Source organism: Prionailurus viverrinus, chromosome X, assembly GCF_022837055.1.
Source record: "Prionailurus viverrinus isolate Anna chromosome X, UM_Priviv_1.0, whole genome shotgun sequence".
NCBI lineage: Eukaryota > Metazoa > Chordata > Mammalia > Carnivora > Felidae > Prionailurus > Prionailurus viverrinus.
This window is the reverse complement of record NC_062579.1, coordinates 106,590,966-106,605,682: the sequence shown is the minus strand read 5'-3', so window position 1 is coordinate 106,605,682 and position 14,717 is coordinate 106,590,966. Positions and strand designations below refer to the sequence as shown.

The 14,717-nt window shown below is 46.6% G+C and overlaps 1 protein-coding gene across 1 annotated transcript; it reads right to left on the bottom strand.

Annotated features, from left to right (window-relative positions):
* Positions 1 to 13,899: 13,899 nt before the first annotated feature.
* Positions 13,900 to 14,337, bottom strand: LOC125157071 (60S ribosomal protein L26-like). Its single transcript, XM_047843299.1, has one exon. It carries the CDS (start codon positions 14,314 to 14,316, stop codon positions 13,900 to 13,902), a length of 417 nt encoding a protein of 138 aa, XP_047699255.1. The 5' UTR covers positions 14,317 to 14,337.
* Positions 14,338 to 14,717: the final 380 nt, after the last annotated feature.

Genomic DNA, 14,717 nt, shown 5'->3' with positions numbered 1-14,717 from the left:
AGAATTCCATCGCCACCTGGAGATGCCCTAACTGAGCCTCTGTCACTAAAGACCTAGCCAGAGCCAAGCTAGCACTGCTTCCTATAAAAGAGCGAGGGTTCCCTGATCCAGTGGCCTGTCACTGCCCAGGGCAGCCAAAGCCTCTGCCCCAAGGGGACGGGGACCAACGCAAAGACTCTGCCCTCCCCTTCACCTCCACTCCAGCATATTCTCACAACAAGTGATGATAAGAGGATTCAAGTGCTCTCCACGCCCCATGCCAAGATCAGGAGTCACACGCTCCACTGACTGAGCCAGCCAGGCGCCCACGGAAACGAATATCTTCCCAAAGCTCCTCATGCCTTTGTGCCAGGCGGGCACGGGAGCACTCCGGCCCGATCTCAGGCCTGTGGGCCAAATCTCGGGCGCAGCTGTGGGTGTGCTGGGCCACAGTCGCCCCCTTCGCATCTCCCAGGGTATTCAGCGGCCCCGGATTCGGGAGGAACGTTTCCACGCTTGGGGTCTCGTCCGCGCTGGACTTTCCCAGGAGAAGAAGAAACAATGTAGTCAGGGCAAAAGGCTCTCACTACGCCGCAGCTTTATGGGGCGCTCGGGGGGCTCAGTGGGTTCAGCGTCCAACGCCTGATCTCAGCTCAGGTCACGACCCCTCGGGTCCTGCGTGCGGTCTGTGAGTTCAAGCCCCGCCTCAGGCTCTGCGCGGATGGCACGGAGCCTGCTCCGGATCCCGTCTCCCCCCCTCTCTCTCTGCCCCTCCCCTGCTCGTTCTCTCTCGCTCTCTCTGTCAAACATAAATAAACAAACTTTAAACACGCCACGGCTTTGCCCTGGTACCAAGTAGTAATTGTGCGGTGTGGACCATGTTGAGTTCAGCGTCCATGGCTTTGCATCCCGTATGCCCAGACAGTTGCTTTGCACACAGTTTTGGAGAAGGGCGCTTGGTGGGTAGCAGTCCCTTCCTGTCCGGTAAAAGGGAGTCTATTGATGGTTAAAGGGTCAGCACAGTGCCCGGCACCTAGTCAGCGCTGAGGACATGTTTAAAGCTCTTTAAAAACAGAAAAATCTCTTGCTGTGTCTAGAAGAGAAGAACTCAGACATTTAAAATTAGCAACCGAAGGGGCGCCCAGGTGGCTCGATCGGTTAAATGTCCGACTTTGGCTCAGGTCATGATCTCGCAGTTCATGACTTCGAGCCCCGCGTTGGGCTCCATGCTGTCAACGCAGAGCCGGCTTCGAACCCTCTGTCGCCCCCCCCCCCGTCTCTGCCCCTCCCTCCCTCGTGCTCTCTCTCAAAAATAAGTAAACAGTAAAAAAATAAAATAAGCGGGGGGTGGGGGGTGCCTGGGTGGCTCAGTCAGTTGAGCGTCCGACTCTTGGTTTGGGCTCAGGTCATGATCTCAAGGTTCGTGAGTTTGAGCCCCGCGTCGGGCTCTGTGCTGTCAGTCTGCTCTTAAAGTCTGCTTAGGATTCTCTGTCTCCTCTCTCCCTGCTTGTCCCCTACTCTCTCTCTCTCTCTCTCCCCAAAATAAATACACTTAAAATGAATAGAATAGCATACAATGAAATAAAATGAAAATAGGAACTAAAACCACAGAGGAGGCTTTGGCTTAAGTTATTACGGCATCAGGGCCTCCCTGTCCTCAACCCCATTTTTAAGAGATAGTGAGAAGTAGACACACAGAGCAGGAGAAAGCAGGCAGTTTAGGTTCTGCGTGGTCATTGGCTTGGTTGGGCATCTGACAATGAACCAATGGGTAGTTTCAAGTGCCTGCCGTGTGCCCCGCTCCGTGCGCCACGAGTCACAACAGATCACAGCGTCTCGGTTCCCTTCCTCGTTAGCAGCCACGGAAGGTGGCCCGGCGTGTGCTTTGCACGCGTGAGATGAGCGAGCGCTGTTCTTCTTGGAACAATAAAGAGATCATTTTCAGGTGCTAAAGTGGCACAGAGCGAAGACCAGGTCTCGCGGAATGCGGGGACTCTGAGCGTGGTCGGGACGGGCTCAAGCGGTCCCGCGAGACCGTGTGGCTAGGGCGCCCCTGAATGTGGAGGGATGTTCAAACCGCCTCACCACGACCAATGCAAAAGGAGCTGCAGAGGTTGTCTACACATAAGAAGAGGCTGTGCCGTGAGACCTAAGGATATGCCATTCGTGTAATTTCTTTGTAAACCAACCCCCCCCCCCCCCCCCGCCCCGAAGGTGTCTTATCCCACGAATCGACGCCTCGTTTGCCTTTTGTAATTAGAGATTATTCCAGGCCTCTTCGGGAGCACGCGGAAGTCCCACTTTTGTGTATCTCAAAGCTACCTTTGCTACCAAGTATTTAGGAATGAAAGGAGCCTTCCAGAGCAATCGGCTGAGTCACGGGCCCTCTACAGACAGTCATGCTTAGAGAGGAAGCCCGGCAGGGCCCCAAACGATGCACCGTCACCTGGTGTTTACGAAGTATCATCACACACACACACACACACACACACACACACAAAACTCCAGATGGTAGGACGTCCCACCGGTGGGCTGGGTCTCAAGAACTGTTTACAGCCACGGAGAATGGATGCCACGCGGGGCTGCCTGCGGACACGGCTGACAGCCCCGTGTGACCGGCAGCGGCCAGTTTGGGCTGGATCTCGGTACTGCTGGTCGTAAGTGAGTGCTCCCTGGCTGAACCACGCGTCGGTGGATTTGCTGGCGATGGGGAAGAAACCACATATTCCTGGACGGAGGGACCCGTTGCTCCTGATGGCAAAGCGTGTCCCAAGACGAACCCCTACCGTAGGCCATCTTGCGATGACGTTGCGGAAGGGAGTCGGGGGATCTCAGCAGAGAACTCAGAAGGCAGAGGCCATTATGCAAAAGAGAGCCAGGTCACTGGACTGTTTTTAACTTAGGCTCCCCAAACTGCACGTAGTGAGAGCACGCGAACTAGCCCTTGAAAACATTTTCTAAGGGCTTACAGCAGGAGGTGATGCTCTATTAATCTCTCCCTGCAGATTGCAGGATGCCAACATCCACGAGTGATCTCTCCCCTACATTCCTTTTTTTAGTTTTCTTTCTCTTCCTCTTTGTCTATTTTACCGCCCTTCAGCTGGAAAATTCTTGGCCTTTTAGTGTTTTCCCTGTTGGTATCCACCCCCCAAACTGTTACCATCTCCTACTTCCTCCAACATCTGAAAACCTGGACAGCCTCCTATTTATTTGGATAAGCCTAAGTTCATGATGGGAAGGAGATCATTTAAACACGCTTAGAAGAGGTTGAGTGAGACATGTTCTCCGGTGTCCCTCTCTGGAAAAGAAAAACCCAAACCCAACATCGACCATCCGAATAGGGAGTAAGGTTCATCCGTCCGTCCATCCATCCATCCATCCATCCATTCAAGAGGGTTCACTGAGTGCCTACTCCATACCAAGCACTGTTCCAGGACCTTCCCCTCCCCAGTGTCAGCCTTCTTTCACAAAGCAAAATGCAAACATCCGGTCCAATTCTGGTCTGCTTCTTTCATGCCTTATACACGCACTGAGCACCTGCTAGTACATGTCAGGCTAGTACATTGTTCTAGAAGTTGGGACACAAAGATGAATAAAGGACAGTCCCTCGTCTCCAGGCGCTCACAGTCTAGACGAGGGAGACAAACCAGTAAAGAAGCAAATACAATGCAACTTTCTGCACTGCGACGTTTTCACTGGGAAGCATGAACAAGGAAATGCCATTTCTCATCACACATAATCACAAGACCTCCCAAGTCTTGAGAAGAACTCTGGAAATGCGTTGGTTTTCTACCGTGTGCCAAGTGCTCGACAACACGCTCCAGGTACCAAGACCCAGTTTCACCCTCAAGAAACTGCCAGTCTAGTGGAGGGACAGACCAGGAAAGAGTCGATTGCCATCGGCGACTACGGTGTGGCAGAAACACGTACCTTGCAACTCGTCAGCCACTATCCAGCTCTATGTTAGGCCTATGTTAGGTGTTGGGTATGATCATTATAAATCCTTATGCTCCTTAAAGTTGTTAGTCTTTTGCATTAAAAATCCTCTCCTTTTAGTCATGAAAATTAATGTTGTTATTATAACTAAGATGATCTGGGGGCGCCTGGGTGGCTTGGTCGGTTAAGCATCCGACTTCGGCTCAGGTCATGATCTCACGGTCCATGAGTTTGAGCCCCGCGTCGGGCTCCGTGCTGACAGCTCAGAGCCTGGAGCCCGTTTCCGATTCTGGGTCTCCCTCTCTCTCTGCTCCTCCCCTGTTCATGCTCTGTCTCTCTCTGTCTCAAAAATAAATAAACGTTAAAAAAAAATTAAAAAAAGATGATCTGAATGCTTATGTGGTTATTATAACTAAGATGATCTGAATGCTTATGATCACCTCCTTTAAACCAATCTCCAGTTTGCACGTGAGGAGGCACAGTCGCAGAGAGCTTCGAGAACTAGCTTAAGGCCCCCTGGCTAGGTAGTGAAGGATGTGGAGTTGGACTCAAAGGCCTGTCTGAATCCAAAGCCCACATTCCCATCCAGCCCGCTGTCATAAAGAAAAGCTGGCCTCTGCCCTCAAGACGCTCACAGCAGTGGCAGAGATGGAGAAAGACACAGACAATCAGAACACCACGGGACGCTGGGACAGAAGTAGAGAAATTTGCCTTTGCTGATGATATTAACGAGCAAAGGGAATGATAGCAGAGGGCTCCGGTTCTGTTGGTTTTTTTTTTTAATTTATTTTTATTTTATTGTTTTGAAAGCTATAATATTTCTTCTGAGCTTTATTTTATTTTATCTCTTATTATTTTTTTAAGAATATACTTTATTGTTCGGTTGGCTAACATACGATGTATACAGTGTGCTCTTGGCTTCGGGAGTAGATTCCCATGATTCATCACTTACATACAACACCCAGTGCCCATCCCACTGTTGTTGTTTTTTCTTAAATCAGGAAATCAACTCTGTCCTCGTTCAACAACTCTCCATTGCCCTCTCCAGCCCTGGTGACCACTGTTCGACTTTCTCTTTCTAGGAACTTGACTATTCTAGTTACTTCATGGAAGTGGAATCCTATAATATTTGTCTTTTTGTGTATCACTTCTTTTCCTTAGCGCAATGTCACAAGGTTCGCCCACGTCGTAGCAACGTAACACATTTCGTTCCTTTTTATGGCTGAATAGCATTCTATGGTATGTATCTATCGCATTTCATTTATCCATTCATCTGTTGACGGACGCTTGCGTTCTTTCCACCTCTGGGCAATTGTGAATAATACTGCTACGTACAAAGATCTATTTGAGCCCTTGCTTTCCATTCTTTTGCAATGGAATTGCTGGGTCGTAGAGTAGTTCCACGCTCAGTCTTTTGAGAAACCACCAAACTCTTTTCCACAGTGGCTTTACCATTTCCCATTTCCACCGGCCACGTATGAGGATGCCGTTTTCTTCACATCCTCACCCAACACTTGTTTTCTGTGTGTGTGTTTAGTTATTTTAGCCCTCGTGGTAGGTTTGAAGTGGTGTCTCGTGGTTTTAATTTGCATTTCCCTGATGAATTATGATGTTGCACATCTTTTCATGCGCTCATTGGCCCTTTGTAGATCTACCTCGGAAATACGTGTATTCAATCCTTTGCCCATTTTTGAATTGGGTTGTTGTTGGATGATAGGGGTTCTTGATATATTTCTGGTATTAAAGACTTATCAGATATATGATTTGCAAATATTTTCTCCCATGTAGTAGGTTGTCTTTTTGTTTTCTTGATAGTATCCTTTAATGCACAAAAGTTCTCCATTTTGGTGAAATCCAATTTATCTGTTTTTTTCTTTAAAAAAAACCTCTTGCATTTATTTATTTTTGAGAGACACAGAGAGACAGAGTGTGAGCAGGGGAGGGGCAGAGAGAGAGGGAGACACAGAATCCGCAGCAGGCTCCAGGCTCCGAGCTGTCAGCACAGAGCCCGATGCGGGGCTTGAACCCACGAACCGTGAGATCGTGACCTGAGCCAAAGTCGGACGCCTAACCGACTGAGCCACCCAGGCGCCCCACTATTTCTTTCTTTTAAAAATGTTTTTAAATCTATTTTTATTTTTGTTATTTTTGGGTTTTTTTTTTAATTAATTAATTAATTAATTTTTAAATTTACATCCAAGTTAGTTCGCATATAGTGCAACAATGATTTCAGGAATACATTCCTTAGTGCCCCTCACCCATTTAGCCCATCCCCCCACCCCCACCCCTCCAGTAACCCTCAGTTTGTTCTCCATATTTAAGAGTTTCTTATTTTGTCCCCTTCCTTGTTTTTATATGATTTTTGCTTCCCTTCCCTTATGTTCATCTGTTTTGTATCTTAAAGTTCTCATATGAGTGAAGTCATATGTATTTGTCTTTCTCTGACTGACTAATGTCACTTAGCATAATACCCTCCAGTTCCATCCACGTAGTTGCAAATGGCAAGATTTCATTCTTTTTGATTGCCGAGTAATATACATATATGTATATACATATGTGTATATTATATATACATAATATACACATATGTATATACATATACATATCTATATCTATCTATCTATCTATCTATAGATATATATATACACCACGCCTTCTATATCCATTCATCCACCGATGGACATTTGGTCTCTTTCTATACTTTGGCTATTGTCGATAGTGCTGCTATAAACATTGGGGTGCATATACCCCTTCGAAACAGCACACCTATATCCCTTGGATAAATGCCTAGTAGTGCCATTGCTGGGTCGGAGGGTAGTTCTATTTTTAGTTTTTTGAGGAACCTCCATCCTGTTTTCAGGAGTGGCCGCACCAGCTTGCATTCCCACCAACAATGCAAAAGAGATCCTCTTTCTCCGCATCCTCGCCAACATCTGTTGTTGCCTGAGTTGTGGATGTTAGTCATTCTGACAGGTGTGAGGTGGTACCTCACTGTGGTTTTGATTTGTATTTCCCGGATGATGAGTGATGTTGAACGTCTTTTCATGTATCTGTTAGCCATCTGGATGTCTTCTTTGGAGAAGTGTCTATTCATATCTTTTGCCCATTTCTTCACTGGATTATTTCTTTTTTGGGTGTTGAGTTTGATACATTCTTTATAGATTTTGGATATTAACCCTTTATCTGATATGCCATTTGCAAATATCTTTTCCCATTCCGTCGGTTGCCTTTTAGTTTTGCTGATTGTTTCCTTCACTGTGCAGAAGCCTTTTATTTTGATGAGGTCCCAGTAGTTCATTTTTGCTTTTGTTTCCCTTGCCTCTGGAGATGTGTTGAGTAAGAAGTTGCTGCGGCCAAGGTCAAAGACGTTTTTGCCGGCTTTCTCCTCGAGGATTTTGATGGCTTCCTGTCTTACGTTTAGGTCTTTCATCCATCTTGAGTTTATTCTTGTGTCTGGTGAAAGAAAGTGGTCCAGGTTCATTCTTCTGCGTGTCGCTGTCCAGTTTTCCCAGCACCACTTGCTGAAGAGACTGTCTTTATTCCATTGGATATTGTTTCCTGCTTTGTCAAAGATGAGTTGGCCATACGTTTGTGGGTCCATTTCTGGGTTTTCTATCCTTTTCCATTGATCTGAGTGTCTGTTTTTGTGCCAGTACCATACTGTCTTGATGATTATAGTTTTGTAATACATCTTGAAGCGTGGGATTGTGATGCCTCCTGCTTTGGTTTTCCTTTTCAAGATTGCTTTGGCTATCTGGGGTCTTTTCTGGTTCCCAGAAACACATTTAGGGTTGTTTGTTTTAGCTCTGTGAAGAATGCTGGTGTTATTTTGATAGGGATTGCTAAATCTATTTTTAAAGTTTTATTTATTTAAGTAATCTCTACACCCAACATGGGGCTCGAACTCACGACCCTGAGATCAAGAGGCGCGTGCCCCGCCAACTGAGCCAGCCGGGCGCCCCTGTTTTACTCTTTTATTGTTTGTCCTTCTGGTCTCATATGCATGAAGTTGTTGCCAAATCTGACGTCATGAGGATTTCCTCCAATGTTTTCTTCTAAGAATTTTGTGTTTTAGCTCTTACATTTAGGTCTTTGATCTTTTGAGTTATTTTTTGCATACGGTGTAAGGTGAGGGTTCCATTTCATTCTTTCGCATGTGGATACGCAGTTGTCCCAGCGCCATTTGTTGAAGAGACTGTCCTTTCCCCAATAAACGGTTTTGGTGCCCTTGTCGAAAATCAATTGAGCGAGATATGTGAACGTTGGTTCTGTTTTGAGTGTGGGCCTGTCTCACCATCACGAGCTGGTTCCTGAGTTTAGCTGGCTGGGGTGGGGGGAATCATCATGCCCATGAGGCTTGAAGATTGCTGGGGAAGGCGTACACAGGGCATCTTCACCTCTCATCTCCGCACATGGGACAGAATCAGTCCAAAAACGTGGTCAACACGTAGCGGTTCCATTCGTGAGCTCTGCCTGCTACGTGGTGGGCATGCAAATTAGTGTTGAAAGAATATGAAGAGCCCTTGATTCCCTTGGTAACAATGGAGCAAAACACAATCCCTGTGGTTAAAATCGTCTTCGTTCCTAGAAAAGCGAATGGAATTTCTCAAATTAGAATCTGTGACGTTTTCAAATATTCTGATGACTTCTTAACTTTAAAGGAGTGTTCATAGTTTCCAGAAGTTCAAAGAATTCTTCGATTATTCTTTTCTCTCTTTTCGCCCTGGCCTTTATGTTGTACAACGAAGGACAGCCCCAGATCTCTCTTTGATAAAGGCACTATTAATCTTTCTCACACCTAGGAAGTGAGTACATAATGACACAGAGTAAACAGATCTCTTGGCGTTTACACTTCCTAAACATGAAGCGGGAATAGGTTAAGCTGTTCGTTCTCTCTCCGTGGCTACAATATGCTAAGCAGGGCCCGAGTGCTGCATTTCAGTAAGGTTGCACTCCAGACCAGCCATCTGACAGGATTCTCAGGTGCTCAATGGGATGGTTGTGTCTCGTGCGGTCGTGAGGCAGATTCTTTCCTGCCAACACGTGTACCCCAGTTCTCTCCACGGTGAACCTGAAGTCATTTCTAAGAACTCATTTGAGGTTGGCAACCCAGTGATTTCCTCTGGATAGACAGCAGGGCCTGCCTAACAGGGCCCATTTTGTGACTGACTACCGCGTCTCCATCGGGGAAGATCGATAGTTGGCATGGCGACGAGCTCGTTTCTCCAGAAATGAGCTCCTTTTATTAAATTTTGCCAGCCATTGATCAATTCCTGATCCACATATCAAAACATGACAAGCAGCTAATGAATCACAGGTCTGGTCGAGCTAAACAACAACAAAATATTCAAGAGACCGAGGGCTGATTTTTTTTTTTTTTCCCTGTGAATTTGGTCCAAGGATTCTAACACGAAGAGTCACTGGTACAGCATGAATCCATTTGTAAGGATGTAGATGTCCCAAGACAGGAAAACGGGATGAATAAAACACACTTCACAGCAAGTTTCAGATTGCAATTTGGTCTTTTTCCCTCTTTAGATACTTCAAGACAAAGCTGTTTCTCATACTGTGCCTGCCTTTATTTTCCAAGTTTTATGCCGAAAGACAGAGTGCCTGGCTAATCGGGGAGCGAGCCTGGACACTTCTTTCCTTGAGGCATTAACAGCATCACCGCTCTTCTTCCTGCAATTTTAGGCTGCCAGGTACTGGGTATGTAAGGAGGAGCCTGGACACGAGAAAGGATCCCATAGTGAAGAATGGTCAAGACCATGAAGGTGGCTTTGACTCGTTCCCTTCGTATTTTCCTTTCTTCACCTTCCTTTCCATTTCCTGGCCACTCGGCACTTGTCTTCAGCTGATTTTCTCCAACCCAGATAGCAGACTGATTTCTCCCATAAGTACTGCTTTTGGTTGCGGATCCTTGGGGATTCATCTTCTGTCTTCCGTTAACGAAGTTCATGTCGCTTTAAAGAGTGAAAATAGCATCACGCTCTTGAGTAGGCGGATTAAACCCACACAAAGGGCCTTAATGATGCCAGCTAAGCCACCAAGAGAAATCGTGCCTTAAAAACAAATGTGCTGCCATCTTTATTTGCATTAGAGATAATAACAGTGCTGCCCTCAGTCTCTTCATATCTGAATTTTTAAAAAGACTTCAATTTGTAAGTAATCTCCACACCCAACGTGAGGCTCAAACGCAGGACCCTGAGATCAAGAGTCACACGCTCTACCAACGCAGCCAGCCAGGTGCCCTTCTTCCTATCTGGTTTCGTGAGATCCCATTTAATTTAAATCCTTGTTGCCACGACAGACGGTCAGGGATCCGGGGGTCACCTGCATATAACCCACATCGGTACACTTGGTGCGGTTCAGAAACTGCCTGCTTCTTGTTCACTCGGGTAATATTGACCACTGTTGGGAAAAACGAGCTGGGGTCCTGTGTTATTGTGTGAGGTCTATTTGTGTTAGAATTTATTATCATAAAAATAAACTTCCTTCAGTAATGACCCTATAGAAAGAGCAGCCTCAAGAGCTCTGGCAGGGATTCCAAACCCGAATTAAAAGGGACGATTTTGCATAGGGGGAATTAGACCCACGTTACCGATAAGTGGTTTCATTATGTCTGATATTATCCAAATGACTGCTGGAAGAATTAAAAGTGATTAGCTGTGCAGTACAAGTGGTGCCGATTTGCTTGTGGAAGTGTCTGGGAACTTTAAAAAATGCAGTTGGCTAAAAGCGAACTAAAATAATCTGGGACTGATAGCTGTTGTACATAGTACGTATGTATGTATATATGGGTGTATATCTCTGTCTTGGGAGGTCTGGGTATCTTTTTTCAATGTTTATTTATTTATTTTTGAGAGAGAGAGACAGTGAGAGAGAGAGTGAGAGAGAGAGAGAGAGACCAAGCAGGGGGTGGGCAGAGAGAGAGAAAGAGAGAGAGAGACACAGAATCCGAAGCAGGCTTTAGGCTCCTAGCCCTCAGCACAGAGCCCAACGCGGGGCTCGAACACCAACCGTGCGATCATGAGCTGAGCTGAAGTCGGACGCTTCACCGACTGAGCCACCCAGGAGCCCTTACTGAATATTTCTTTTCTTTTCTTTCTTTCTTCTTTCTTTTTTTTTTTTTTTTGTTGTTCATTGGTGTTGCTTTAATTATTAGCAATGTGGAACATCTTTTAGAAGGTTTTGTTGACTACCCATATTTCCCCTTCTGAGAGCTTTCTGTTTGTATCCTTGATCCAATTTTCTGTTGAGTTGTCTTTTTCTTTTTTTCATGTTTGTTTATTTCTTTTCATTATTATTTTTTTTAATATGAAATGTATTGGCAAATTGGTTTCCATCCTTACTGAGTATTCCTTACGGGAGCGTTCTAAGTGTCGCAGGCAGTACAACAACATTTCTTAGACATTAAAATAATCACTGAGCCATTGAGTTCAACCTAAAAGGAGATGTTTGTTTGGCACCTGTTACGAACAAGGCAAGCACTACTAGGTTGTATGGGGCAAAGGTAGCCGTTGCAGAATCTGAAAAACTGTTGATGTAAACAGCGAGGCCCCGGGCCGGTAACAGCCTCGTGTCCTTACAAAAACTACGCCTTGTTAGACTAATCAGATGCCCTTTTGTGACCGAGGGCTCCGCCTGTTAGGTCAAGTGGCTATTGTGGCTGTCACCCAGCCTGGATGTCCCCCGGCTTTTGATTCGGCCTGCAAGGTCACCTCGTGTCCGACGGGAAGATAGGCTCTGGCCCCACTTCTTTGTCGGCTGCGCTCCAAACTCCTCGAGGACGTGAGCCGCCGCTCTTCCTTCTGGGGTTCCGTAGTGCCCAGCACCCAGTAATCGTGCCTGCTCAGTGACAGAATAGAGGGCCCACCAGGCTGGGTTGCTAAGCAATAGGCATAGATTTCCATCCGTGTAGCTCACTCGCCCTCTCTCTCTGCATCAAGACCGGGGCTCGGACGCGAGTTAACCAATAAAAGGCAGCAGAAATGACCCCAAGCGAGTTCTGGGTTCTAAGATCTGGCTGGCTTCGGTTCCGTGCGGGCGGAACGTTTGGGCCACCATGGGAGGCGCTACAGAAACCATGTGGAGAGAGAGAAGCTTTCGGGCTACGTGGGGAGCAAGAGAGTCCCAGCCGTGCTGACGCGTGAGCTGAGCCTAGCCCCTGGTTGCTCCGATGGCTGAAGAAACCACTGTCAAGACTGGCCGAAGAACCACCCAGATGAGCCCAGTCCTAATTGAAAAACCACGAGCGAATCAAGTGGGGGTTCCCCGGCGACAGACGAGCGAGGCGTTTCACACACCACATCAGGAGGACTGGGGCTGTGCCCGGTTGGGGTGCTGCTCGAGTAGACTGTGACTTTCAATCTCCACGTAACGCAGGGCAGTAGAGCTGATGTTGAGTTATATAAAGCAGGCTCAGGCATTAGGAGTATTATGTCACCATGAAAGGATATTTACGGGGGTGCCTGCGTGGCTCAGTCGGTTGAGCATCTGACTCCTGATTTCAGCTCAGGTCATGATCTCACAGTCGTGAGATGGGGCCCCGTGCACTGGGCGTGGAGCCTGCTTAAGATTCTCTCTCTCCCTCTGCCCCCCCCTCAACTTGAGCTGTCTCTCTCTCTCTCTGAATCCCTCTGAAAAAAAAAAAAAAAAAAAAAGGATATTTACGAAGACTCCCACCTACAATTTAAAGGCCGCGGTACCCAGCTCACGAAATAAAACAGGAGAAATATAGTTGAAGCCCCCTGTGTACGCCTCCATGATCACATTTATCTCTCTTCTTCCCACTCTGGAGAGGTGACTCTTTTCTCGAATTTGGTGTTTACCATTCCCATTCACGTCTTTATAATTTTGCTGCAGGCTTTCTGTCTGTACAACACGTGCCTGTATGAATCCCTGAGTAATACAGCGTATTTTCCCCAGGGTCTTAAGCGTTCTGGAGATGTGTTCACACTCTAGGCTTCGTACCGCAGGTGGCTTTTTGGCCAAAATTAGGTTTTTGAGATGCATCCATGTTGGGAAGTGTAGCTTAAGTTTATTCACGTCCGCTGCTGCATAGTATCCTTTTGTGTAAACTTACTACAATTGTTCAGCCATCCTCCTGTCAGTGGACTTTTTCTCCCCGGTTCTGTGCTCGCACGGTGTCGTAGGGGAGAACCTTGTACGCGTCTTCTTAGAGACGTCAAGAAGCGTGCTTCCTGCCTCCCGTGCCGTGAACCTCTGTTACCAGATAGCGCTAAAGCGTCCTGCACATTTACAATTCCATTTGTAATGTCTGAAACGATCGACTTCTCTGTCTCCTTGCCATGTTTCACATTGCCAGACGCTAATATTTTTGCCAATCGGATCGTGGGCCGCAATGTATCTTTTGTGGTCTTCCTTCATATTTCCGTGGTAACTAGGGAGCATTGTTTCCTGTATTTACTCGCCATCCAGGTTTCCTCTTCTGCGAATGACTTCATCAAATCCTATGCCCGTTTTTCTTTTGGGTCATTAGCTTTCTTTTAATTGATTTCAGGGGGATCTTTATTCTTATACGCTAATCTTTGTCGGTTCTTTGTAGCGGGACATAGAACATAGACAAGTTTGTTTATCCCGTTCGACAGAGGCTTAGGAAGGTAAAGCAACGTTCTCAATCTCACACGGCTAAGGATTAGCAAAGCCAGGATTTCAGTCCAAGTCTGACCACATTTGAACATAAAATACAGTAGCTGGATTCCATCGGCCTACATTTAGTCTTTATTAGTAAGAACAAGCCTTTGAAATAGACGCTTCTGAGATCACCAGAATTGTTCCTCTTGGAATCTCTTAATCTTGGAAAGTTCAACTTGATAGATATCTTAAGACAGGAAAGGGAGCAAGAAAGAAATTCAAACATCATTTATTCTCAGGTCCGTGTAACTCCTTGGATTTGTGTTTTTCATAATTCTTTTTTTTTTGTTTCATTCTAACAGTTTTTATTTAATGTCGTATAGAAGATTACTTTATTCCCACACCTTCTCGATTGGCGAGTACTTGGCGAGATCTGGCTTTGCGTTCAAGGATCTTTTTGCGGCCTTTGTCCGGTTTTGGTGTAGTGATAACCACCTTGCTGGGGTGGATGCCCACGTGGCCAGTTGTGCCATTGGCCTTCTCTCGCTGTACTCGTTTGATGTAGATGACGTATTTCTTCCTGTAAACCTGGACCACTTTGCCAATTTGCTGACCTCTGTAGTGTCCTCGCACAACGTGTACTTCGTCGTCCTTCCGGATGCCCGTGGATCGAACGTTGTACTTCTGTCGCAGCTCTTTGGGAAGAGGGGAAGACGTAATCTTCCTGCGAATGTGGGAAGGTGCGTTGAAATGCCTCTTACGGTTCTTGCTCCGGTCAGAGGTCACAAACGGATTGAACTTCATGTTGGCCGCCGTAGCTCCGGCGATGGCCACCGGTGTTTTGCAGAATTCTTAAAATGCGACTGACATACACAGACACACGAACATACCCACACGTAATGAGACATTTCCTGGCACCAAATAATAGAACCTTGAGGGTTATAGATACTATGAAACAGAACAGGTAGTACTGAGTGATTAATTTACGTGACGAATGTTTTACATTGTAGCACAGCTTGTCCAATTGATTGTCCAACTGTAAAAGTCAGATGAAACCAAAATCCCATGAGGGGCAGGCTGTTGGAAGGGTGGACAGGTTGCAGACGGGGGGGGCTTCCCGAACAGGGCCCCGGGGACGCAGGGAGCCCACTCGACTCGGGGCAGGTCCCCCTGAGCGCCTTAGAAAAGGGGAGGAGCTTCGGGGT